Source organism: Bos indicus, chromosome 5 (assembly GCF_029378745.1).
Source record: "Bos indicus isolate NIAB-ARS_2022 breed Sahiwal x Tharparkar chromosome 5, NIAB-ARS_B.indTharparkar_mat_pri_1.0, whole genome shotgun sequence".
Lineage (NCBI taxonomy): Eukaryota > Metazoa > Chordata > Mammalia > Artiodactyla > Bovidae > Bos > Bos indicus.
In genome coordinates, this window is record NC_091764.1 from 32,533,974 (window position 1) to 32,560,818 (window position 26,845).

General features: G+C 54.9%; 1 protein-coding gene and 1 long non-coding RNA gene across 11 annotated transcripts in view; one reads left to right on the top strand and one right to left on the bottom strand.

The window, feature by feature from the left end:
- Positions 1-13,840: 13,840 nt before the first annotated feature.
- The window catches only part of HDAC7 (histone deacetylase 7), a 36,766-nt gene continuing 23,761 nt past the window's right edge, over positions 13,841-26,845 (top strand). For 3 of the 9 annotated variants that reach the window (XR_011566577.1, XM_070789209.1, XM_070789210.1), the window contains exon 1: positions 13,841-14,113. Coding sequence is in view for 6 of the 9 variants with exons in the window: in XM_070789209.1 (XP_070645310.1) it covers positions 13,849-14,113 (265 nt within the window). In the remaining 3 variants the exon portion in view is untranslated. Of the gene's footprint in view, positions 14,128-14,438; positions 14,608-19,441; positions 19,714-19,918; positions 20,003-22,205; positions 22,254-24,533; positions 26,140-26,845 lie in introns of those variants that run through there. The other 6 variants (XM_070789213.1, XM_019960712.2, XM_070789214.1 and 3 more) reach the window with 6 other exon arrangements.
- LOC109559175 (uncharacterized) lies at positions 15,169-20,428 on the bottom strand. 2 transcript variants are annotated; one of them, XR_011566579.1, is made up of 5 exons: positions 19,952-20,428; positions 19,597-19,652; positions 19,147-19,306; positions 18,865-18,958; positions 15,169-15,404 (listed from the first exon to the last, which is right to left on the bottom strand). It is a non-coding gene; the product is annotated as an uncharacterized lncRNA (long non-coding RNA). The 2 variants fall into 2 exon arrangements; XR_011566578.1 differs by having other exon boundaries at positions 18,865-19,306.

The window sequence follows — 26,845 nt, forward strand, 5'->3', positions numbered from 1 at the left end:
AGAGGGAGTGCTGTCGGTGGGCAGCATGTCAGCGGCCTTGGTAGTGGACGGTTCAGTGGGTGTTGGTTCTCTTGGGTGCTCCCCACGGCTGTCCCCACTGCAGGCCAGCAGGGGCTGGGCTGTGGGTGCAGAGGCAGAGGGACACAAGAGGGTCCCCTGCCCCTCCACCCCATGCCACTCCTGGCCTTGAGGAAAGCAGCCGCAGTGGTGAAGGAGAGAGGGACTAGACAGCAGGTGGTCCTGAAGCCTGTTGCCACCTCTCACCAGCTGTGTAACCTGGGGGCAGTGACTGGAGTTCTGGGGGCCTTGGCTTCCCCTGCATGAAGGGCAATGCAGGGTCTTTGTGAAGCTAACAGGAGGGAGCTTGCCGCTCCTGCAGGGCCTCCGCTAGGGGAGCGGCCAGACTGGAGTAGCTGCTGCCAGGACTGCTGGCAGATGGACAGGGTCTGCCTCCCTCCCACAGAGCGAAGACACTGGTGATCCTCACTTGGGAGATGTTGTGAAAAGTAGACACGTGAACACACAGCGTTGAGACTTATGCCTGGTGCGCACGCAGTAAGTGCTTGGTGACTATTAGACTTCATTCTTAGAGTGTTCATCACCTCCCGGGGGATCCACTCCTCTCTTCAGTCGTCCCCCCTCATCGTACACACACCTAAGTCAGGACTGGCGCAGGTGGGACTCACGCCTGGTGGGTCCACTTGTGGAGGACCCCGCCGGTGCCCCAACGGTGCTCACAGGCCTGCCCAAGCCACCGAGGAGGGGGAAGGCTGGCCCCCGGCTCCCTGCTCCAGGCCAGGGCTCGGCTCCTCCCCATTATCTCCTTCTGCAAAGCCTCCTCCACCCGTCAACCCCCAACCGAGATTACAGACCCTCAACCGTCTCCAACTGCCCTGATTCGGGACGAGGCTGGACCCTCGCCCACCCCACACCAGCCTGGCCACCCCAGCTCTGTCCTGCAGTGGAGAGAGGCTGCCTGCTGCTCTGGGAGCTGGGGGAGCCAGGCTGGGGGCTGCCAGGAAGACACTGCCCCCACCCCGGGTTGCCTCCGGAGCGCGAGAGGGAAGCTGGTCTCTGATGAGGAGAGACCTCGACGGGCCTCCCAGGCCTGCTGTCTTTCTTGTTTCGGCCTCTCTGCTTCTCCAGGCCGAGTCTGCAGTTTCTGCCTCTCTCTCTCAGGCTGCTCTTCCCCCCACCCCCAGAGCACACCTGGCTCCTCACATCAGATAACACAACCACAGCGCCCCTCGCCCCCGCCGCCTTCTAGAGCCCCCTCCTCGCCCCCATCCTCTTCCTCCCCTGCCTCCCCCACCTTGCGGCTCCCTGACTCGCTCACATTTCCCCAGGGAGGGTTAGGGAGGGGTCCCCAAAGCCTTAAAGCCTTACTAGGTAATTAATGAGGGTGTGAGACGACCCTTCCTATTCCTACCCCCCAACACACATGCACACACACGCGAGCGTGCACACTGGAAACTCTACACCCCCGTGCCCTGTCAGAGCAGAATAAAGGGGAAGGAGGGACTCAGGGACCAGCCTTGAGGTACCAGGAAAATCCAGCCTGAGGAAGTAGAGGGTGGGGGTCCCAGAAGGGGTTCCACAGCTCCCTGCTTCTGGGCCTGGAGAAGTTTCTTCCCTTTTCCTGTGTGTGTTAGTTCATCTGGAGTCTCAGCAGGGCCTGCCTCAGGCCAGGGTCTGGGCTGGGGGAGAGGATGGAGAGTCCCAGCCCCTGCCTCCCACTCCCCCAACAAAGCCCATTGGGGAGGAGCTTGGGGTGGGGACGCTTGTGGAGGAAGAGGCACTGCGAAGTGGGCTGCTGGGGTTGGGTGAGAGCTGGACAAGAAATTGTGGGAAGGGGCAGGGTGGGTCCCAGGAGAGAGTGGGATGGGGACTGGTGGGTGCCTGGGAGCTGAGGCTGGAGGTTTTAATGCCTCTTAACAACAGATGAATCATAGGCAAATTATGTGGAAATGATGGCATAAATAAAGATATGTTATTTCAAGGCCCCAGTGTGCATTGTCGGAAGAGAGCTGAGGGGGGAGGAGCAGGAGGCGGCCCAGGCCGGATGGTGCTTGTAGGTGGGGGCCCAGGTAGAGTTCCTGTGGGGGGGCGGTGGAGGTGATGGCCCACTCACGTCTCTTGTCACCTTCTTCGTGCTGTGAAACAGCAGGTGGCCGACCACAGCCTGCCAACCCCTCCCCCAGGACAGAGCAGCCTTCACACACCCTAAGCTCCTTGGTGATCCCCCAGCCCTCCCCTAACCTCCCTGGGGCCACTACCCCCACACACTGTTCCCTTCCCCAGTGTCTGTCCTCTTTGGGCCGTCCCTCCAGGGGCTCAGGGGCTTCCCTGGTAGCTCAGAGGGTAAAAAATCTGCCTGCCATGCAGGAGACCCCGGTTTGATTCCTGGGTCAGGAAGATCCCCCTGGAGAAAGAAATGGCAACCCACCCCAGTATTCTTGCCTGGAGAATCCCATAGACAGAAGAGTCCGGCGGGCTACAGTCCAGGGAATTGCAAAGAGTTGGACACAATTGAGCAACTAACACTTCCAGGGGCTCAGACGGTAAAGAATCTGCCTACAATGTGGGAGACCCACGTTCGATCCCTGAGTCAGGAAGATCGCCTGGAAAAAGGAATGGCAACCCACCCCAGTATTCTTGCCTGGAGAATCCCATGGACAGAGGAGCCTGGAGGGCTACAGTCCATGGGGTCACAAAGAGTCAGACATGACTGAACGACTAACACTTTTCCAGCCCCAGCACAAGGTCTTGCCCCCAGCATGGACTCGAGAGCCAATCGAGCTCCAGGAGCCTTCAGTGGACAGCGCCCGAAGTGATGGTCCGGCAGATGGATGGTCCAGTTAACATATCCGCTGGAGGAATGAATTGAGGACCTCCCTCTGGTCCTCAGGGCCCTCCCTGTAGCCCAGTGGAAGCTGGTGGTCAACCCTCAATCCCAATCTCCACAGCGTTTCACGACATTGACAATTCTTAAACAACTAGAAGGACTTCCTTGGAGGTCCAGCGGTTAAGATTTCTTGCTCTTAATGCAGGGGACACAGGTTTGAGCCTGCTTGGGGAACTAAGATCCCACATACCGTGTGGCACAACCAAAAAGAAAAAGACTAGAAAAACGTGTGCCTTCATACCACGCCACACAATCATTCCCTGCCACTCATATTTCCTCTCAATCTTTTCCTCTGTGCTTACACCGGGTTTCTTTAAACACAGCAACCATCACTGGGCTTGGGGAAATCTGCATTCTGTTGCCATGCTATGTCACATTCAAAACATCTTTTTAGTAGCTTCGTAATTTTCTATTAAGTGGAAATATAATTTGCTTCGCAATTTTCCAACTGTAGGTGTTCAGATTGTTTCTCATTTTCCATATGGTAAAGAATGTGGTGATGAACATTACTATGCACGTATTCCACTCGCCCCACCTTGAATTTTGGTTTTAGGGTATTTTGGGTGGGGTTATTGAGCCAAACGGTAAAAACATCTTCTAGCTCTTACTATATATTGCCAAATTAATTTCAAAAAGCAGTTACACCACCACCACCAACATGTATATTTCACCACATTCTCACTAATGCTTGAAAAGGGTGCCTGCCTTCAACTTGTTTTAATTGGCATCACTTAGACAACAAGCAGGTTGCATGTTCCCCCGCATTTGCTTACTGGCTATGTTTCACCTTTCCTTGAAAAATCCTTTCTGTGCTTTGAGTTTTAGTCCACCCGTTTCAGTGTTTATTACCAATTTGTGTGAGCTTCTCTCTGTAAGGATTTTAAAGCATCGTCCACAGCAACTGAGTGGACACCTCTCATTTGTGACCTTCTCTTTTGGACTCTGACATGGCACTTCCTCTTGTTCTTTTAAATCTCTGACCGTTCCCTCTCCACTCTCACCAGTGATCCCAGGTCTTTATTGGTCCTTCCCTGCTCTTCTGCGTTCCAGAGACCAACTGTTCACTCAACTTCCCCTGGCCTGCCCCACCAGCACCTCAGTCCACATGTCCATAGCTTGACTCTGCTTTTCACTCCAAATTTGATTCTCACTCCATATCCCCTAACTCTGCTGCCTGAAGGCCTTCGGGTGATGTTTGGAAGGAGAAAGAGGAGCACAGAGGCTAACACACCTGAAGAGGAAAGGAGATTCTACCAATGAGATTCTGTCTTCAGCTTAGGACCAGGACTGGGAAGAGGAGGAGGCAACTATTGTCTAGGAAGATGGCCCACTGCGACTCAGTCTCCCTGCTTCCCTGTAGACCAGGACTGGACCGAGGTCTAGCGATGGGTGCTTGAAAGCCAAAGTGGGATACCGTCCTTCTACAGCAAATCAACCCTGGACATTGACCTCACTGGCCTTCTCTTTCACTTCTTGAGCCTCTTCCCCAGCAAGGGACTGCTGCTGCTGCTGCTGCTGCTAAGTCACTTCAGTCGTGTCCGACTCTGTGCGACCCCACAGACGGCAGCCCACCAGGCTCCCCGTCCCTGGGATTCTCCAGGCAAGAACACTGGAGTGGGTTGCCATTTCCTTCTCCAGTGCATGAAAGTGAAAAGTGAAAGCGAAGTCGCTCAGTCGTGTCCGACTTTTAGCGACCCCATGGACTGCAGCCTATCAGGCTCCTCCATCCATGGGATTTGCCAGGCAAGAGTACTGGAGTGGGGTGCCATTGCCTTCTCCGAGCAAAGGACTAGAAGGGCTGAAGAAGAGGTTAAGCTGCCATCTCTTCTAAACCTGTGCAGTTCGATACAGTAGCCACTAGGCACCAGTGCTACTGAGCACCTAAAACATGGCTACAATGTACTGCAACTAAAATACACACTGGATTTCAAGGATTTAGTATGAAAAAAAGCATGTATTATGGTCTCTTTAACAATTTTGTGCTTTGATTGCATGCTGGGATGATGTTTTTACATATATTAGGTTAAATAAATATACTATTAAAATGGACGTCACCAATGTATTTTTACTTTTTTTAAGACCAAGTTACAAATACGGTTCCCATTCTGTTACTACTGGGCGGTGCTGGTCTAGCCCCTCCCAGCAGGCAGAACACCAGGCCCTAGGCTGAGTGGCTCCATTGAGGGATCACGACAGATGCAGATAGAGACCCACTGGAGATGCAGGCCAGCTGAAGTCCAACCAGATGTCACTAACCAGGCAGTGGCGCATCTCCCCCAGGCAAGGCAGAGCAAAGCAACATTTCCTGGACAACGACTTTCCTCCTGGACTTCACGAAGCCTCTGAGCTGGCGCGCGATTCTACAGAGCTTGTTCCTGTGGACAAGTTACTCTAACAGAATGGTCCCCCAGAGTTTTGGATCTCTCCCCCCCTCAAGAGTTCTTGAGGAAGTTCTCCATCATTCCACTGGGGCCAGACCCTTCTGCAGGAGCCAGAAGCATCCTCCCACCCACTCGGGCTTTGGCTCAGCCCACGTGTGGGCTGGGAGGGGATGAGAGAGGAAGGTGGGCCTCTAGATACACCAGCTGGGCCGCAGACATGGTTTATGTTCCATTTCTAATGCCTATCCTTCCTCTTGTCCCAGTGACAGAAGAACAGAAAGGGAACAGGAGGTGGCTGGGGTTGTCGGGGTGGGAGCCAGGCACAACTCACTGGGCTGCCCTGCTCTGGCTCATCCTCCCATTGCCCGGGCCCCAGCCTTGCCATAGGAGGGCACCAGCAGCTCCCGCCCGACCAGCCGAGAGGACTCCACCTCTCCTAGGTCCTGGCTGGGATCCGCAGGCCCCAGGCGAGTGGGGGATGGGGAGCCACTCCTGCTTTCCCAGCAGCTGCTGCTGCCTCTTCCTGTTTTGCTAAAACTCTGGCTCTGGACCCAAGGAGGTGGGGGAAGTCATTCGCCAGCCGCTCCCGCACCTCCCACCCCCCCACAAAGGTCAACCTCGTCCCCCTGGCCCTCTCAGCTGGTTATTTATAGCCCCCAGGCCCCGAATGAGGAGCTGGATCTCGCCTCCCGCAAATGTCAGCAGCTGTGGCCATTGCCCCAGGGATGCAGCCAGATGCTCAGCCCACCGCAGATGTGCAGTGCCAGGACAAGGGGGAGGGCAGGCGAGGGCCTCTCTTCAGGTGGTGCGGGCATTCCCTGCAGCCTGGTTTGGGGTCCGTCCCCTCCTCAGCTCCGAGTCAACAACACCTGAGAAGGGGTGGGGGGTGTGGGGGGGAAGGTCCCCCAACATGTTCTCCACTTCCACATTCCAGATCGGAGAATGGACAGCTAAGGAAAGACCCATTTGGATGTCTTTGCATAAATTAGGTCAGTGCTCATTTTGAGACTGACTGTGTAGGGGAAAAGTTCAACAGAGAGGGACGGAAGGGACAGGACGCTGTCTCCTATTACTAACGTCAGCTCGGGCTTCATCCCTAACACTCAGTGGACGGCAGGCTCCGCACTGAGCACTTCACGTCCTGGTCCCGTCAGTCTTCACAGCAACCCTAATATGGCAGGCACTTCATGCCCCAGTTTGCAGGTGAGAAAACCAAGATATTCCACCCAAGCAGCCTGACTCCAGAGTCTCAGTTTTAACAACAGGACAACACGGGCTCCCTCAGCCGGTCCCCATGGGTTTTATTTAAATGGTTCATTGAAAGCTGCACGCAGAGAAGCCTGGAGCCCAGCCTCAGGGTCTGCCCAGGGGGAGAGTGGCTGTCTCGATGCCTCCTGTGCCCTCCTGCCCCTGCCACTCAGGCCAAGCTAGAATGAGAGCCGTGAGAGGAGGACGGGGACCTCTAGAATCACCATTCCAGGCACAGAGCGGGCAGGACAGAGCAGAGCCACTGCCCTCACCCACAAGGACCTGATGATCCACCAGTGCCCTCCAGTGTGGAGCTCCGGTGACTCGGGAACCCAGCATCCTTTGCAGCACTGGTGCTGTAGTCCCTCATCTGACAGTTTTCTCCATTTCAGGTTCTTTTCTTTGGCCGTATCCTGCTCCTGGAGATGATGAATTCACCAAGGATAAGGACTGTGGCTCCCTTTGCCTCTGGGCCCAAGAACCTGAGCCAGAGGAGATGCTCAAAAAATAAGAAATCATACTTATTGAAAAAGAATAGTAGTGGTGGTCACATGTGGGCAGATACTTCAAGGTCGTAGCAAGGACACTCCCACTCACCCCAGTGTGTAGTTACCCTCAGCCCCTTTCACCCGTACCTTATGTTGAAGCTCTTCTACTGCACACAGGAGCCTAGTTCAAACCCACCCTAAAGACATTCCTGGGGAAGAGAGGTGAGTGTTCTTAGGCCAAGACCTCCTCAAGGTCTTTGCTGGAGATTCCAGGGTCAGAGGTAAGTGCCTCTCAAGAGGGACCATTAGGATAGGTAACAAGGTGGAATCCTGCCCTCCAGTCGATAGAGTCACGGGGGCTAGAGAGGGCCCTGCTGGGCCATGTAGCAAAGCCGAACTCCCAAGCCCACCAGTGGGTGGACTGCAGCATCCCTGCAGGGGCCACTGGAGCGAGTAATTGTGAGCTGGCCGCAGAGAGGTATTTTGCAACTCAGACGAATTTCTTCTCGCCCATGATTAGGGTATGGCCCAGTGGCTGCCTCCCTGACCATAATCTCTGCTGGCACAGGCATCTCCGGGGCTGGGCGGTGCAGGCTGGGGAAGGAGCGCTGACCTAGAAGCTGGGACGCCTGACTTCTCTGCCTGCTCCCCACCACTGATTAACCGTGACACCTCCAGCAAGGAGACTGAGTCCTCGGCCTCCTCAACTAGAAAGGAGTGATTTGAATAGATCAGAGCATCCCAAACCTAACCACACCTTAGAATTACCTGGGGAGCTGCAGATTACTAGGTACCCCACACCCCCAGCACCCCAAAAGGTAGAGACTGTGAGAGGGCTCAGGAATCTGCTATTCACAGGTTCTTCTGCGTGATTTTGATATAATGTCTGGTTTGGGAGATCCTACAGATTGGATAGTTTTACACACTGCTTGCAGCTCTTAGGAGCAAAGATTCTAGTAAATGGAACAGCCATAACAAGAGGTTTTGGTGCTGTGGGGTTTTATCAGAGGGCATGTGATGGGTAGTTTATTTCATCATCATCATCATCATCATCAATTACTATTTTTTTCAGTCTTGTTGAGATATAATTGACACTATAGCACTGTATAAGGTATACTGCATAATGATTTGATTCGTATACATCATGTGTATTATAATAAGCTTAGTGAACACGCATCAACTCATATAGACACAAAACCAAAGACAGAAAAAAAGATGTTTTCCTGTGATGAGAACTCAGGATTTACTCTCTTAACAATTTCCTAGATATAAAGCAGTACTAATTATATTTATCATGTTGTACATTATCATTATATCCCTGGTGCTTATTTATCTTATTACTGGAAGTTTGTACCTTTTGACTCAGTTGTGCCGACTCTTTGTGACCCCTAGGACTGTAACCCGCCAGTCTCCTCTGTCCATGGGATTTCTCTAGCAAGAATACTGGAGTGGGTTGCTGTTTGACTATCTTTCTCCAATTCTCCCTGCCTCTAAGCCTCTGGTGACCACAAATCTCATCTCTTTCTTGAGGAACTTGTTTGTGTGTTTGTTTTGAAGCATAATTGACCTCCGACATTCTGTTGGTTTCTGTTACAAAACACAGTGACTGGTATTTCAGTATTTTGATCATCATCATTACTCTTTCTATTATTTCACGGCTGGCATTATTGTTAGGGAGGGACATGGCAGTGCCCTCTTCTGTTTGTGTCACTAACAGGGCTCTGGCTTGGGGGAGGTGGCGGGGCTCGCTTACCTCCCAGCTGGAGCAGAATTGGGAGAGAAAGGAAGGGAGGAATGGGCCGTCCCTGTAGGTGGGGCCTCTTAGTCAGGGGACCTTTCTTTCTCTCCCTCCTGGGTGGAGTTTGGCTGGATGGGCTTTGGCACCAGCCTCAGGAGCTGGGAGAGTGTCTTCCCATCCATATTCCTGCCCCACTTTCAGTCTCAGCAGCCTCACCCCTGGGGACTGACCCTTCTCCTCCTCCGGTCCCACTTCCTCCCCAGGCTCCCTCAGTCCTCACCAACCTCATTCCTGAGCCTCACTAATCTGTTTGCCACCCTCTGCTTCCTTGCCTCGCCCTTGCACATGCCATTCTCTCTACCTGGAATGTCACCCCCTTCCCCCACACCGATTCGCATTTCTGGGCTCCTTCAAAATCCAGTTTAAAGCTCACTGACTTCATTTAGGCTATGATCTGCTCAGGTCTTTCCTCTTTGCCATGAACATTTGAAATAACAGAATCAGAAAACTGCCTCAGACTCAGAAAAGTAGAGATGACTTAGACCCGCTCTCACATTTAATAGATGAGAAACCAGCCTGAGGCCCAGAGAGGTCTTGATTTAGCCAAGATCACACAGTGGTGAGATTTTTAAAATAGTTGGCTGCACAAGAGGCTTTCAAGTATTTTATGTGTTTATTTCCTCAACACAGTGTGAGCAAAATGAGGGCAGAAACTGTGCTTTTGCTTTTATTTTTGTTCTTTATCTGCACTATGGGGTGTGTGTGTGTGTGTCTGTGTGGAGGGGGCAACTATAATATTTCTAAATCTCACAGTGGTACAGCCTTCTGCATATATTATTCGTACAATCTCAGACTAGTCCTGTGAGGTAGATAACCAAGGCCTTACTATTTTACAAAGCAGGAAACTGAGACTTAGGAAGGTGTGACCCAGGAAGTTAATGGCAGAACTGGGCCTAGAACTCAAGTTCCGTGGCTCCCAGCGTAGCCCGGGGTCCTGACAGCCACGATGCTCTCCTGGGCTTCCGGCTGGGACCTGGAGTGGCCAAGGGGGTGGCCTCTGCCATCCTCCCCAGTCATTGTGCCTTCCTCACCTTGGGGTGAGGGGGCCTCATCTTTGGCTTCCTGTCCCACTGCTTTCTCCCTGTGTCCCCCTAGGGCATGGTTGGCACATACACACATACACATACATACCCAGAACTGCAGGTGTCTAGGGCAACAGACCACAGGGGAAACCACATCACCTTTGTTGACAATGGAGGGAGGTAGGGGGATGAGGGAGGTAGGAGGACCAGGAAGGAACTTGCTGAGTTTGCTCCACCTGCCTCTGTCCCCACAGTCATTTCACCTCCCAGCTTGGGCTATCTGAACTGGTGGCCATGACCCAGCCTCTTCTAAATTTAACTCTGATCCAGGAGGATGTATGGCTTCTTCTCTCAGATCCTAAAATCCTGAGTGGGAGTCTGCCTAGCTGCACCCCAAAGTCGTACCCCTCCATCCTAGCCAGAATACTTACATAGCTCCTCTGATCCCTCCAGAGCAACGCAACAGACAAAGGTGGGGACCGGGGATGAGACAACATGACTGGGGTTGGTGAGGAAGGAAACTTGGCATCTAGAATGGCATTCCTTGATCAGCGGGGATCTCTAGTAACCAGGCTGCACCGGAGAAGGAGACCTGGCCACAACTTCTGCATTGTTTTGATCTGTTAGAAGAAACTGCACAGGCTCTGAATCAGGCACATTTGCAATTGAATCACTTACTGGTTCTATGCCTGCGTGCGTGCCCAGTCGCTAAGTTGTGTCTGACTCTTTGTCACCCCATGGCCTATTCAGTCCATGAATTATCTAGGTCAGAATACTGGAGTGGGTAGCCTTTCCTTTCTCCAGGGGATCTTCCCAACCCAGGGATCGAACCCAGGTCTTCCGCATTGTAGGCAGATTCTTTACCACTGAGCCATGTGGGAAGCTCTGGCCTTGGACAAAACACTTTGTCTTACTGAGCTTTAGTTCGTTAACTAAAACAGTGGGGATAATACTGAGGTATAAGTGAAAGGGCCTTGAACAGCATGTGATACAAAGGAGCCTCTGGATAAATCCTAATTACCCTCCCTCTCCTTCCTTCCACTTGTTATATCTGGCTCCATGAAACACTTTATTTGAAGATGGGGATCTATCTCCCCTATTTATATTTCTAGTCCAAACCCTAGGCATTGGCATCTGATTCCAGGTTGAGAAACTGGAATCCAAGGCCCAACCCACCCAAGGAAGTGGCTGTCCCTCTGAGATCTACCCAAGCCAGGGATGAACACTTTCTGATTGGCCTTGTGGAGAGTGTGGGGGAAGTGTGGGTTAGGGGAGGGATTGTGGCTTCAGCTACCACATCTAGAAAGCTGGGTCAAGAGTGGTCTCAGAGGCCTGAGGTTTAGACCAGATGACTCTGGATGGAGCTTTAAACCCTGGCACAAGGTGGGCACCCAATAACATTTGTTGAATAGATGAATACCCTCCTCAATTTCCAGTTGTGTAACTTTGGTCAGGTTTCTCAGCCTTTATGAGCTGTCATCCGTACGTAATCACAAGCATAACAAGGATTACTGTTATGAATAAAATGATCTAATATTTGCCAGGGGGATGGCATAGGGCTGCTACACGGTAAACAGTAAAAGGTAGCTAAGCGAGGGAAGGAAAGAAGGGAAAGAGAATGTCAGGTAGCCCCAGAGCCCCAAAGAAAGCAGAAGGCAGTGCCCTCAGCCTATGTATGGCCAGAGCCTCAAGGAAGATACCAAGGAGCCAAGGCAGGTTCTATGAGACTCATCTCTTCTGCAGAGCACTTAACTGAGCGGTCTGTGCAAAAACAAAACAAAACAAAGCTCTCCACATGGTAACCAGGGTAGAGAAGAAAAAGGTAGCCTGCACTTTTCTGCCTCAGGTCTCTTTTCTGGAGACTCCCTAACACACCTCAGCAAGGGAGGTGTGACTTAGAAACTGGATTAAGATTGGACCATGAGATGCAGGTGGGGTGGTGGTAAGTAAAGGGGCAAGATAAGAAGGGGAACAGTCCAGCTTCTGGATGTAGGACTCACCTGCTGTCTTTCTCTCTGCCTTGACTTCAGGTAGGGAATTCTGGTGTGTGTAGAAAGCCATGTGTGGAGAACCGAGGGGACAGGTAGGGGTTGAGAGGAGATAAACTTTGTGCACAAATCTCTTAGAACTCAGTGATTAGATCAAAAAGAACAAGAAAACTCACAAACAAATACATGAATGATGCACATGGTAGAAATGAGCAAACAAATGCCTGATTTCAGTCCAGAAATAGCTACAGGAGTCCTGGGGGTGGTATCAGGAGGGAGCATTGTGAGGCTAAAGGAGACAGACACCAGGGGAGAGGCTGAGCGTCTGAAGCAACCAAGCGATTTTTCTGGAGGCTGTGGATATGGAGGCCGTGGGCACAGAGAGGGATTTGGTTTGGAAGCAAAGACTGGGAAAAACACACCTGAGGCGGAAGAACATGTGTCTTTAAGAGTCATGAGAAAAAAGGTATAATTGATGTTGTTCCACTGGGGGATGGTCCTTGAAGTCCATGAATCTGTTTCAATTCCAAAAATGACCCAGAGGGAGTCTGAATTCTGTGGAAGGCGCTCAGCAAGACACTACAAGGAATGCACCCCTGACTAAGGCAGTAGCTGGGCTCAGGGGACGTCCACTCTGGAACATTCTTGCGAAGCAGGAGAGAGCTGAGACAAGTATACAAGTGGGTGAAGGTCAAAGTACAGAGGAAGACTGACAAGATGCTGGAGTGGAGTCCTTCAAGGAGAAGAAAGAATCCCTCTGGCTATGGGAATCAGGGAAAGCCTCCTGGAGAAGTGGGATAGACCTTGAGGATTAGACAGATTTTAGCAGGGGCGGAGGGGAAGAACATTCATTTTTGGAGGGAATGGCATGAGCCAAAGTAGGGGAATGGGACAGCACAAGGACATGAGGGGGACAGCCAGTTGCCCGGTTTGGCTTAAATAATAATAGTAATAACAGCAACTAACATCTAAGTACTTAGTACTAACATCTAAGTACTGAGCACTAAGTACCTCCAGGCCCTGAGCAGAACAGCGGAAGGGGAGGGAAGAGAGAGAGGTGTGTGTGGCGCCATGCTGTAGGAGGCCTTCATGCTGGGAAAGGGGTCTGTGAGGATAAGTGAACAAGTGCAAAGCGGTTAGATCTGTCTGCTTTGTGAGCGCTGGGACCACAAAACGGCCTGAGGTAGGAAGCAGGAGCAACAGGTGGTGGGACCTGAGCCAGGTTTGCAGGAACAGGGTAGCTATGGTCAGATGTTGGACCTCAGCATGGCCAAGCTCTCCTAGGCCACTGGGACTCTTGCTTCTAATCTGACATGTCTCTGGCTCAGCCTCAATTTCTTCTTTTTCTGTAGCATCGTGGGACTCCAGGCTTCCCAGGATTGAGGGAAGCAGGATGGAGTCAAAGGGAAGCTGCCCTCTGCCTTCCAGGGGTGAGCCCCCCACCATCAGGGAGAGACCAGCGCTTCCTGTAGACTTCTCCACTTCGACGGAGCCGGTGTGTCTCTGACCCAGCAGACTGCCAGAGGCACAGGGCTGACAGACCAGGCCGGGAAGCACAATGGGGAGGTCCTCAGCCCCTGACCCCTGACCCTGACCTTCTAGTCTTGCTAACAGGGAGCCCGGCAGGGAGGGCTGCTGTGCAAAGCCAGCCCGGAGCTGAGTTTATTAGCTGAGGGAGGGCTGGAGGCGGCTACATTCCGACTCACAGACTGGAACATTTCTATGATCCGCTGTAATGCACTGGGAGACACTGGGCACATTGCTGAAGTTTGACTCATAGGGACCGGGAGGGGTAAAGTAGAGGGGGGGAGGGTGGTGGGGGGAGAGGAATGGGAGGAAGAGAGGAAGAGGAGAGGAGGGAAGGAAATCCCTTGAGAAATTTCTTTAAAAAAAGAAAACTTTCAAAATCGGCACCACCCCACCCCCTTTTTCTTTTAATAGGAACAGGCTGGACCCTTCTATTCCCCTCAGCAGGCATGGTGGGGGGGGGGGGCATGGCAGAGGGGGAGGGCTGGGCAATGATTCAAATCAGATCCTGGAACTTTCCTCAGGCACGTTGTGCTTGGGGCGGGGTCGGGGGTGTCCGTCTGGGATTCCTCGCCGGGACCGGTGACTCCACGCGCGTCCCGCGGCCTCCCGCCCCTCCCCGTGTAACTGCTGGCTGGTGGGCCGTGCGTGCTTGTGCCTTTGAGCGCGGGGGTCCCTCCCTGCGGCGTGTCTGTGTAGACGACTCTGCCCCGGGCCAACATGGATGTTTGCTTGCGGCCCCGGTCGCCCGCGAGGGTGCGTGCGCTCAGGTATCTGGGTTTCCGGGAATTGTGCGCGGGTCGCTGCGCCGCGCGGCGGCCGGGACTTGGGCTGCAGCGCGGCGGCAGCGCGCGGGTCGGGGCCGCGTCCCCCGCGTTCCGGGTTCGGCGCTGCCTCCCCGCGATCTGGCCGCGCGGGGTGTCCGCCCGCCCGTCCGCCAGCCCGGGCGCCGCGCCGTGTCTGCCGGGTGGTGCGTCCCCGGGCCGCGAGCGCCTGCCCCCTCCCTCCCCTCCCCCTTGGCCCGCTCTCAGACTCAGATAAAGCATTTCCTTCCATTGTCATCCTACCCTGCCGGCCGGGCTGCCAGGGCCCTCCCCCTCCCGGCCCCCTCCCTTCCTCTCGCCGTCTCACAGTCGCTCCGCAGCCTCCGGCGACCGGGGGGGATGTGAGGCCGGCGCCCCAGCCCCCCGCCCCGCCATGAGCCCCCCGCTCTGAGGGCCCCGGCCCCTGGATGCACAGCCCCGGCGCTGGTGAGTACTGGGCTGCCGCCCCCCGTCCGCCCCGCCCTGCGCGCGGCACCCAGCGCCGCCCGCCCGGGCTTGGGCTTGGGCTCCGGCTCCCGCGCGGGGCTCCGCGGGCCCAGCCCGGCGTGCGCCCCCGCGATCGTGCCCGCGTCGCCCGGCTCCGCGGGGCTCTGGCAGGCTCCCGGCCCGGGCTGGTTCCGGGGCCGGAGGGTTAAGGGCCTCCTGCGGGGCGCCCACATCCGCCCGCCCCGGGGCAGCGACAGGCCCGAGGGAGGGAGTTGGAGGCCCCGGGCCGCCGGTGCGCGGGCCCGGCGTCCCATCACCCCCATTCACGGGGAGGACTGAACGGGGGACCCTGGAGGGAGGGACGGCCGCCGCGGCCCCGGGAGGGGGCGGTGCTCCCGGGCGGAAGGTTTGGAAGCGCTGGGCAAAGGGCAGGACCCGTTGAGTTGGGGCCACAATCTGAGCCCCGAATATCAGCGCCCCCAGCCCGCGGACCCCGGTTGGACTTTTCCGACCCCTCCGCTGGGGAAAGTGATCCCTATGAGGAAGGGTCTCTGACAGCAACGCCCCCCGCCCGCCGCCCCCCCAACCCTGCTCACCCATCTGGGTGAAGAGACACCTGTGCTCAAGTGAGCTGTGGAGGTGCTGGCGGGGCGCGGGAAGATGGGGACCGCAGGCTGTGTCCTGAGCGGTGGGGGACAGGATGTGTGCCCCCCAAACCTGGGGTCTGTTGGTCCTGGGGAGTGAGAGCAGGCGGCAAATCCGGCAGCTGGGCTGAGCTCTGATTCTGGGCCTGTGAACTAAGAGAGACCCGTGGGACTTGCAGGCCAACCAGCACCCCCACCCCCATTTCCTTCTCTCCTGCTGCCCAAGCTACCCTTTCAGATCTGACCTGGCCAGCCACTGGGGCTCCTCCCACCCAGTCCAGGCCATTCCTTGTCCCTGCTGGCCGTCTTGCATACCCCAGAGGCCTCCCCCTGCGTCTGGACGGGGCCTGTCCTGCTGCTGCCCATCCCTCCCCACACCCTCACTCAGCATCTGCTTGAGGCCCAGCTCTGCCTGCCAGTTTCAGTGGCCCTGCTGGGGACTCAGCATCTGGATTTATCATCCTATTCCCTGGACATGCATTTGGGTCGATGAGGACTTTCCTCAAGACCCCTGCCCGAGCCACTGTGACTCAGTTTCCGTGCTCCCTAACAGTGGCCCATTTCTCCCCTGTAGGACCCCATAGGTCAGGTCCTCCGAGTGGCTTGGGCAGCCACACACTCCTTTCCTCATACCAACTCTTTTGGAAGCTCCTTCTCCAGCCTCTGCAAGACCATTTGCAGAGCTCATTGCTCAGCATCTCAGCCTCCCTGCTTTCTTCTCTCTGTCCCCTCTACCCACTGAACTAAGAAGTAATGTTCCTCTTCCGTGGAGTCACTGCTGGGGAAACAAAGGCACAAAGCAGTCTCGCTGTGCTGCTCCCAGTGAACCTGAACTGGAACGAGGTCCGGGATGCGCTGGGACTCTTCCTCGGCCTTTAGTCCCATGATGTTCCTGGGCCCCACCAAGGCCAGGCTCAGAGCTGCTTCTTGGTATTACGCCTGGAATGGCTCCGGGGCAGTGTTCTCCTGAGGTCTCTGTGTTCCTTAGCCTGAGCCCAGGGGTGGGTGTCTCTGGCCACCAAGTCTTAAGCTGTTATCCTGTGGCTGGGAAGGTTGCATTCAGGTCTTGCACTGACCATTCCAAGAGTCTAAACTGGTCACTCTACTTTGACACTGAAGCTCAGTTTCCCCATCAATAAAATGACCACAGAGAAGGAGAGGCTGACAATAGGAGATGGACTGGTGGTGTCCAGGATGGGGGCTGATATGGCCCCCATTTCCTTCAGTAATGGTGGACCCCAGCTTTCATTCTTTTCTGGGAATGAGAGTTGGAACTTTCTTTTCCACCATCCTCTCCTCAATCTGGATAGAAAGCCCTTGGAAATTAGAATCTCATGTGTGATGGGTGTGAGGAATGGGTACCCTCCTGGGGCTGCAGGCGTCTGTGCCCAAGGCAGAACCCCCACCACCTCTTTGCCTTCCTTCTCCTGGCCTTTCATTTTAAGAGCTGGTAATTTTGAAGTTGTCAGGGGTCCGAGAGAAGATAAGCTAAGGTAAGGCCCGGGGTCACCCAGCCAGGGAATGGCAGGCCAGGTGGGGCCAGGACCAGACCTGCTAACTCTGCCAGCGCCCATACTCCTGGCCTTCTCCTCCCTGGCCTGGCTCAGGTCCCGCGCATGCCCTCGTCATGCCTTGGCCTGACCTGTCCTTAGGCAGACCTGACACCGGGGCCTGTGGTGGGGTGAGGGGTACTGCTGGAAGCAGGGCCAGGGTGAGGCCTGGGAGCTGGCATCTGTCTTTCCAAGGCTCTGGGACTGTCGTTTCTGTGTTGGATTTGTTCACTAGATGGGGCACTTCCTCTGGGGCAGGAAGCTTTGATTTCCTGTGGTGGGGGCGCTGGTAGGATTAGGAGTGGGGGACTCAGCTCTGGGCCATCCCTGATGTTGTTTGGAACCAAAAGGAGCAGAGCTTTCTGCATAAGGCAGGGGAGGCAGGAAGGAGAGCTTCGGTGAGGAGGCCCCGGGTAAGGCCAGAGAAGGAGGCCAAGAGGGCAATGAGATGGGGAGGCGGGGCGGCGGTGGGCAACACAGCAGGAAGCCTGGTCAGCAGGTGACCCTGCCGGGTATTGTGTTTCCCTGTGATATTTCCCCCTGTTTCTGTGGCAACCTTCCCAGGGGGACCCAGGCCTTGGAACTGCAGGAAAGTGCCCCCAGACAGCCCTTTCCTTAGTGGTCTGAGTATTAGGAGGAGTCCTTAAATCTGGCCACCTCCCTTACCATTTTGGCTCCTAGGGACCAGAGCTTGGGAATCTAGGCAAGTAAGTGAGCATTGGGGGTGGGGGCTGGGTGGCTGGGCTGGGTGGAGCCCCTTTTGCACCTCCTGGTGGGGGAAGCAGAAGAGACGTTTTTGCTGGACTTTTGGGGTAGGGGACTCTGTGCCTCTCATCCCATCTCTCCACATCCCATCTCTCCACTGTCCTCCAGCTCTCCCCCTGTGAAAGGGAACTGGACATCATGCTGCCTGGGGCAAAGGGTGAGGGGGGAGTGGCAGAGGCAGGAGAGATGTTGTCATCAGCAGAGCATAGCTCCTTTGGTCCTGCACCACTTCCCAGAGGCCGAATAAATTCAGGATAGTGTCTGTTTCGTGTGGATCAACACGTGATGGGTGTGTATGCACACTGAGTGAGTGGTGGGGGTCTGCACGTGTGCCCCTAGGCTTGTATGTAGAGGTGGTGATTCCATGGCAATTTGCAGTCCATGCGGTGGCTCTTTGTTGGGTGTCTGGGGAACATGCACACATGTAGTATGGATGTGTGTGGTCTCTAGAGTTGTGCATCTTTGCATTCTTGGCTCTGCATGGGGTGGATGGATGTGTTTGGAGGGGATGTATGCCTGTGCAGGAATGGCTTTTTTTTTTTTTTTTTGAAGTCCAGGTATTTGCTGGAAAGCATGCTCATCTCTCTTCAAATGCTGGTTCCCAGGCCACTTGCTTTAGAGTTCAGGACATTTGGAACTGCAGGAAAGTGCCCCCAGACAACCCTTTCCTTAGTGGTCTGAGTATTAGGAGGAGTCCTTAAATCTGACACCTCCCTTCCCATTTTGGCTTCCAAGACATTTCCAATTCCAGGTACATTTCAATACCTGGGGATGTATTCAAAATAAAGATCCTCAGGCCCCCTTCCAGACTCAGAATCTGCAGGGGTGGGGCCTGGGAGTCTGGATTTTGACACGTGCTTCAGGTGATCTGGTGGCAAGCCGTGTTTGAGGACTGCTGATCTGGGCCAACCTTTTCAGTTTTTCCTTTGAGGAAACTGAGACCCGCAGAAGGTATGTGGTTTGTCCAAGGACACAAGGATAGTAAGACAAGAACCAGGGCACAATCCAAGCCTTTCAACACCAGTCCAGGACTCAGCCATGCGTCCTCTGGGTGTGCAACTGTGTACATGTCCACACTCAGCATGACATCGTGGATCCAGACGGAACTGGAGTGGATGCTCACTGGCCTTGACCTTTTCCCTGGGGTCCCGGGCTTCCTGACCTTGCTTTTCCTTTTACATCCTGCTTCCTTCTCCCTGGGGAAATCCTGGACCTGTGGCTCATCAATCCTAAAAGTGACGTTGGCAACCAGAAGGCCCCCTTTGCTGTGCTAAGCATTCAGCTATTTATTTACTCACTGGGTGCTTACTGAGCCTTGCTGTATGCCAGGTCCCGGGCACAGATACACAGTGATCTCATAGGCAGGACGTCTGACCTCAGGGAACTTCCACTCTAGTGGCAGAGACGGTAAGACAAGTAAGCAAGTCAAGAAATGAGTAGATACATTTAGTTACCCATTGTGATGAACCCTAAGAAGGAAATGAACCTGGCGCAGCAAGAGAGAATAACAAGGGGGACTTCCTTAGACAGGGAGGCCAGGGGAGGTCTGCCCGAGAAGTGAAATGGATGCCTGCGCTCACCTCCCCAGGCTGGAAGTGAGCCCTCGGAGCTTCTGAGCCATGCTTGGCAACCACCTGGATCCAGGTGAGGGACCTAGGCTGAGGATTAGAGCCCGAGGGCCAGCCTTTGGTCTGGTGCGGAAGACATCAGGGTCTCGGCTCCTCAGGCAATCCACAGAGGCTGATGAAAGGGGAGAAGAGGAGGGGGAGCTGGACAGGGCTGACCTCAGGCTGCTTCAGCGCTCGGGGGAGCAGCCTCTTTCCCTCCCAGGGGCTGAGTCCAGGGCCCCGTGGATGTGTTGGGTGCCGGGGAGGTGGCAGCAAAGTGCCACCCCTTTCCTGACCCTCCTGCTTCACCTTCCTCCCTCCTCATTCCCTTCCTCCCCCTCTCGCCACCCTGTAACTCCTGTGCCAAGTCCCTCCCTTCTTGGTCTAGCCTGGCTGCCTCTGTGGCCACTGGGATCTATTTACCTGGTTCAGGAGTCACCGAGGAGACAGGGGGATCCTACGTAGAGAGGACTTGGGCCCTGGAAGAGAGGACACACCAGAAAAAAGGACGGGCCGGGGCCTGTGTGAGGACGGAGCAAAGTGAGGGCTGAGGCTGGCCGAGTAGGGCCTGGGGCAGGAGAGAGAGAGGAGGAGACCTTGGGCTGGGCGCCGCAGAGCCTCTCCTGGGCCCTTGGAATCTGCTCCTCAAACCGGGAGAGATTCTGTGCATGGGGCGGGGTTGGGAGGCATTGGTGGGGGCCGCAGAAGACAGCTAGAAGGCCGGGCCCCTCTGGTCCCCCTGCAGGCCTGCCCCTTCGGCCCCTTCTCAGAAGGTTACCTTTCACATCAGCCAGCAGCCTTCAGACCCTCTCGCCTCCAGCCTCTTCTGGTAGGTTTTCCTGGGGGCCCCCAGAGCTGTGGGCTGCAGGATGGTCCAGCCCTCTCCCCAGAGAGCTGTGTATCAGAGGAGCCCTCATGCAAAAGAAGAGGCCTCCAACCACCCTCCTGGAGTCCTTCCACCCTGGGCCTCCTTTAGGCTTCTGGTGCACTCACTCCCTGGACTCCTGTGTCTCCCCGGCCTTCCGCCCAGGAGGGGGAGAGGATGGCTCATGAGGAGGGCCCTGGGCTAAACTCACCATCCCCACCCCGTCACCAGCCACTTCCTTTTTTCCCCATGTTGCCTGCAGGGATTGGAAATCCTGGTGGGCAGAGACCTTGGGCCTTCAGGGAGAGCCTGGCACCCTGGAGAGAGTGAGGGGGACTCCTTCAGGAGTCCAGCTCAGCTCCCTCACCCCCAGGAGGCCAGCTCTGGCTCCTGCAGTCTCCCCCCACCTGCCCCCCCAGCCCTTGAAGTCCCATTTCTCCCTCCCCCGCTGCCAGGATGACAGGGAGAAGCAGGGGAGGCTGGGAGTCACAGGTTCGGAAAGAGTCGGGGTGGGGGAATTCGGCGACTGGGGCGACAGGGCTGTAACTGTGTTGTTTTGCTTGCCCCACAAACCTGCACGGGCATCCGCTACGCCCAGGGGCGTTCAGGTTGTGGAACTGCTCTCAGAATGACAGGCTGGTGGCACCCGGTTGGGGCGGGGGGGCGGGGTGGGGTGAAGGGGGGAGCCCCAGGCAAGGGGGAGCTGGAGGGTTAAAAATAGCAACAGCCGGGTTTCGGTTAGCAAATGTGGAGGCGGGGAGCTGGAGGCGGGGCAGGCGGCAGGCCGTGTTTGCCCGCAGCTCAGGGCTGTGTTTCCCCTGGGTCCCAGGAGTGAGTCACGGTGGAGCTGAGGAGGCGCGCTGGCACAGCCCCCCACCCCCGCCCCACCGGGCGAGGGGCTGGGCCCTGACTTCTGCTCCAGGGCACTGGAAGGACGGCCTCTCCCTTCCAGGCCTTCAGAGTCCTCTAGTGTGGTAGTGGGGAAGAAACTATTCTCAGACCAGAGACCTGGGTTTGAATCCCAGTCGAATAGGCTGAGGAACCTTGTGCAAGGCTGCCAAGGACTCTGACACCTGATTTCCTAATCTTTCAAGCGGGGATTTACTCGTATGTGCCTGTCAACCCTCAGCAGATTCAAATGCACCCTGGGAATGTGAGTGATCACCTTCTCTCTCCTGGGCCCATCGCAGAGCTTGCAGAAGGGCCCTCCAGTGAGGTCACAGGGAGGAAGGTGGTAGCGTCCCTATTCTCCTCCTGCAAAAAACCGAGTGTAGCTCTTCTCTGTGCCTCGGTTTCCTCATCTTTGTGATATGAAAGTAATAATTGCTTCAAGCTCCTTGAGTTGCTCTCAAGATTCAAGTAAGTAAGACTAGCACTGTGCCCAGTATGAGGTCAGTGCACAGAGAACATCATCACCATCATTGATGTTATTGTTCATATTTTTGAAGGTCAGGGATAGGGAATGTTAAAGACATGAAGAACAGAAACTGGGCTCAGCCCCAGTTCACAGAAAAATCAGGCCAAATTCACAGATTCCTCCACCCATAAGGGCCTGGAACAGCAGGAGTCTGTAGCCAGAAGTCACAGGGTGGACCCCTTCTCTCTTTCACTCCCTCACCCCCGCCTCTCCCAGTGAGGCAGGATGCAAGGGACCCTAGGACCTCGCTGCCAGCTGGCACAGGGAAGGTCTGGGATGGGACTGGCCCCGATGGCCCTGCTGTGCAGTAAGTACCTTGCCAGCATCTGCCGGGGTGACCTTTATTTTAGCCCCTCCCTGGCAACTTTTAAAAGGAGCATGAGGCAGGGGAAGGATGAGAAGGTCAGTGATGTCAGCAGTCTCTATTCCCAGCACAGCGGCCCTGGAAGAGGCAGGAGGCATTTCTTTCAGGAAATGATCATTATTCAGGCTGCAGGCATCCATTAAGTCAGTCCTGACTTGGTGCCCAGGCCCGTGCTCGGCCTTCTGTGTGCTTCAGGGAGAGGCCGAGGATCCTGGGCTGTAGATAATGCAGAACCCCCGAGGATATGGGGTCCAAGAATAGGAGGAATCAGTGAGAGCCCTGGGTCCTCGTTCTCACGGGACCCAGAGCTTACATGCCCGTTGGCAATGCCATCTTGATCGTGCAGGGCTGTATATATACATATCAATTCTGTTTCATTGTTACAGAGGCAGTTCATGCACCTCGTAGACGTCAGACAACACAGAGGAGCAAAGGTAAAAGAGTAAGAAACAGCCAGGCCCAGCAATGGGAGATCGCTGCCACGGTCCCTCTGAGCACCTTTCCATCTCCTGACTTGCCTTCCTGTGTTGTGCATTTTACCAAAACAAGACCACACAGTGTATGCCATTTTTTCAGTCAGTGATCTCTACCTTCCACTACAGTAAATTTTCATCTCATCAAATCCCCAGTTGGCTAGAAATTTTCCAAGACAGCTGGTTGGCCCAAATCAGTACCCAGTACCATGCATCTGGCATTTGAATTCCCTGAGAGCTGTGCATGCACCCTAGCTGGATCTGTGGTCTAGAGACACCCCAGCCGAGCAAGCCTGAAGGGCAGCCCTGGCCGCAAAAGGGAATTGTGTCACCTGGAGAATCTACCCGCCACCTTCCAAAAATAACAGGCGAAATGAGTGGGATTCCGGGGCTTAGCTGGGATGGGGATCTGGTATTTAACTGTCATGAATATTAATGTGGCATCCTGTGAGTGCCAGCATTCATAGCTTGTTACTATTCATGGACTCATATCCATGATGCCCCAGGCCATGGAGCAGGCCAGGGTCTCCACCGTGATCTCTGTCTCTCTCCAGACATCCAGGTCTAGGGGTGCTGATGGCTGTTTGCTTGTGTTCCTAGCCCCTCAGGAGCCTGCCCTGAGGATCGTGGCAGTTTAGTTGCTAAGTCATGTCCGACTCTTGTGACCCCATAGACTAGCCTGCCAGGCTCCTCTGTCCATAGGATTTTCCCGGCAAAAATACTGGAATGGGTTGCCATTCTCTTCTCCAGAGGATTTTCCCAACCCAAGGATCAAACCTAGGTCTCCTGCACTGTAAGCAGATTCTTTACCACTGAGCTACCAGGGAAGCCCTGAGGATGGGGGCTCTCTTTTGCACGCGGGGCTCCCTCCACTCCTGCCCATGGCCTGCCGGAGTGTGTAAAGCCTGGGCAAGAGAGGGAGAGAGAAGAGAGCATCTTCTCCCTGGGGATTCACTCCCGAGTAGCCGCTCCGTGGGTGTCTTGCTTGGGTTATGTAACCTGCATTTTAGACAGGGCCTGACGGTTTCCAGAGTGCCTTCACACAGCGTTTGTCCTCTGAGGCAGCCTTGGGGGTTTGCTTGTTTAGTTATATGCGCGCAGCTGGGGGCAGCTTACAGGAAATGATAAAATGGTAACAAGTACATTTAAAAAGCAGGGAAAATGAAGAGGATGAAAAAGGAAGTAAAGATGGAATTGGGGAGTGCCTCTTGGAGGCCTCTTGGAGGCATAGGCAGAGATGGTCCTGTCTTTATTTTTGTTATCTTCTGGATGGAGTGCCGGCATTGTGGGAACACGTGAGTCACCCCCAGGCCTTCCGATGCTGGGACCACACTCTGTCCAGTGACCCCCAGGTGGCCTCACCTCACCTCAGTGGGTGGGGCTCATTATACACACCAGTGTAGGGATTATGAGCTTAGATTCTGGAGTCCCAGAAGCTCCACTTACTGTCTGTGTGACCTTGGCAAGTTTCATAACCTCTCTGAGCCTCAGTTACCTCCTTTGTAATTTGAGGATGGTAGCAGTGTTGACCTTATAGGGTGCTTGTGAGGACCGAATGAGAGAGTACAAGTCAGATACTTAGCTCAGTAACCAGCACCCAGTAAGCATTCAGTACATGGTTGTTGATCCTTACTAACATTACTAATTACTGGTAATAATAAAATAATAATGATTGATATTAATATAACTTAAGCTTTTCCCTGGCAGTCTCTGGAGTGGGCTGAGTGGCCTCGTGGATGGCACCAGTGAGCAGAGCCAGAAAGGCATAGCTGAGAGAGAGAACCGGCGGGAGGCAGAAGTGGGGTGCAGAGGGAGGCAGGGTCTAGCCAAGGAGGACCCAGGAGCTGGGGGACCAGTGAGGGCGAGGGAGTGAACACAGACCTCAGAGGGGAGAAAGGAGCAGCCCTGAGACAGCCCCAGGGCGGTGACCGTGCTTCCTGTTGGGGCAAGCGCTGGCCCTTGAGAAAGACTGGCTGGGGCTGGCGGCTAAGAGGGAGCAGCTGGTCTCAGTGGGGCACCAGGGGGTGGGGGAGGGGAAGAGACAAAGGCAGAAGCTTGACAGAAACTCAGCTCTTCTCCCCGAATTACAGATGGGGGCCCCATCTTGACTGCTCAGGTTGTTTTGCTTGTAATAGGAAAGACAGATGGTGGGCAGACATCGTGGTGAACTTCCTATTTCAGGGCTTGGTGCTCCTGGAGCAGAGGGCTGAGGGTAAGTGGCAACTTTGGTTTCTGAGGCCTTTTGGGACCTGAGAAAGCTTAGGGCAGTCTGGACGAGGGGGCCTGGCCTGGGACTGGGGGGAGCCTGCTGCTGAGATGCCACACACCCTGAGCAAGTGGTTCTACCCTCCCCGTCCCACAGAGAATAGCCAGGGGAGACTGAGCAGTGGCCCCGAGGCCCCGGGAGCTGCGGGGTTTGGAGAGACTCCCATTTTCCCTTGCCAGAGGGCAGTGAGATGCCCCAGAGAGCGCCAGTCCCAGGAACCACCAACCCCTCAGGACTCAGAAAGGCCCAGCTCCCCTGCCTCAGGGTGGTCTCCATCCGCCAGGAGAGGCCACAGAAGGGACTGGACCCCAGGGCAGGGACAAGAAGCCAGAGAGGACGCCTTCCCACCCCCAGGGAGCTCAAGCTGCTGCTGCCATGGTTACATCTGCTTCCTGTTTGATTCATCTCAAACAGCAGAAAGGGGGGTGCCCGCTCCCAGCACAGGCCACCGCTGCGTGGGGCTGTTTACAACAGCCGCATGTGGGATTCCCAGAAAGAGACTCCAAACCGGACATCCTGCGGCTGCAAAATACCCAGGTGTCAAGAGCTAAAAATAGCTGCCCCAGGGCCCCAGGCGCGGGGAAAGGGGCATGCTTGCTGCGGAGGCGGAGGTGGAGGGCCGGCCTTGCGGCCCTCACATCCAGCCTCCTGCCTGCCGCATAGCTGCGGAGCCTTCGAGCTTGGGCCCCCTGCCTCGGCCTGACTGGAGGCCTTTGTCTGGGCAGGCCCGCGTCCCCAGCCGCTCACCTGGGAGCCTCCACCCCAGGCCCGCCAGCCTTCCTGCCTGCCTGGTGGAGCTTGCTTTGAGACGCTAATGAGAAAGCCTCAGAGGCCCTTGGGAGCATCTAAGGAAGGGACAAAGGAGGATGCCGGAGAGCCTGAAGATGAAGGCGGTGCTCGTCCAAGTTCCCGCCTTGTCAGTTGCCAGCCCCTGTTCCCACCTATAGTCCGAAATCATCGCTTGGCATGGCATCTGCAGAGTCAGCAGTTGGTATTTATCTGTGATCTGGGAGGACTGTCTTCACCGGGGCCTAGAGATGAGACAGGCAGTTTCCGCCCTCTAACCTGCAGCAGGACTGGAGTCTGCCGCTGGTTCAGGTTTCCTGGGAGCTGTGTGATTTTTATCTTTCCCTGTGCCCAGCCAGGTCCTGCATTCGCTGTCCACCCACTAGCCTGTAGAGTCGAGGTGCTGGGGAAAAGCAGCCACGAGTGTTGCTTAAGAACATGGATTCTGGAGCCCATTTGTCTGGCTGAAGTCCCAGCTTAGCCACTTCCCTCTTATGTGCCTCCAGATGAGTTATTTAATACTGCTGGGCCTCAGTTGACTAATCTATATAATAGGGATAAAAATAGTAACCACCACATAGGTTTGTCATCAGGGTCAGATGAACTAGCAAACACAGGGCACATAGTAAACGGCTAGTTTACAAAAGTTCAGATGGAGAAGAAAAAGAAGAGTTGGGAGAGTCAGGAGATAAGGGACTGGACAGGAACGCATCTGGGAGCAAGTGGACTGAGAGACGAGGGGAGAACGCAGATGGGACCAGACGATGAGATGCTTATGCCAGAGGGCGGCTGCAGGTGAGTTCAGGGGCAAACAGGATGAATCACGACCCTAGCGGGGAGTACCCGCCATGTGCCCCGTGCTTCACGCGCAGCGTCGCTCATCTCAAATGACCTCTTTCTGGTCCATATTCTTACTGTTGAATTTCGGAGGCACAGCCAAGCCTTGCCCAAGCTGCAGCGTGTCCCTGGCTGTCCCTGCCGGTCACTGAGGGAGTCGGAGTGTGAACACCGGACTATCTAACCTCAAAGCCAACGTCCTCCATGCTGCGGACCCTTACTTCTCTCACTTCATGGGGCCGGAGTTCCCATCCAGCTTGCAGCGCACTGGGTTCTGGATAAATCTGAGTAATAAGCAGCTTGGTGCCAAGATCATGAGCAATAGAATTAGTAAGTAGCAAGAGAATTTCTGGAAGAGGGACATAAGAAACTGTTAAATGGAATTGAGTCTAAGGAAGTCCTAGGGAGTTGGATGAGTGAGAAACTTCTAGTTTCATACTTTGGGGGGCTCTTTGAAATGTTTTTAGTGTCTACAAGTCATATACTTTTCAATTTTTAAAAAATCGTGGGCTGTCTGGAGTTGAAACTCCTGAAAGTAAAAGTCAGGTTTTATCACTTTTCCACTCCTTCGAGCCCAAGACCAGTGCCCTCATCGAGAGGTAATTAGAACCTGCTTTTGGGATCGACTTCTTGGGTTCTCCTCCCCGCACTGGTCTGGCCTGGT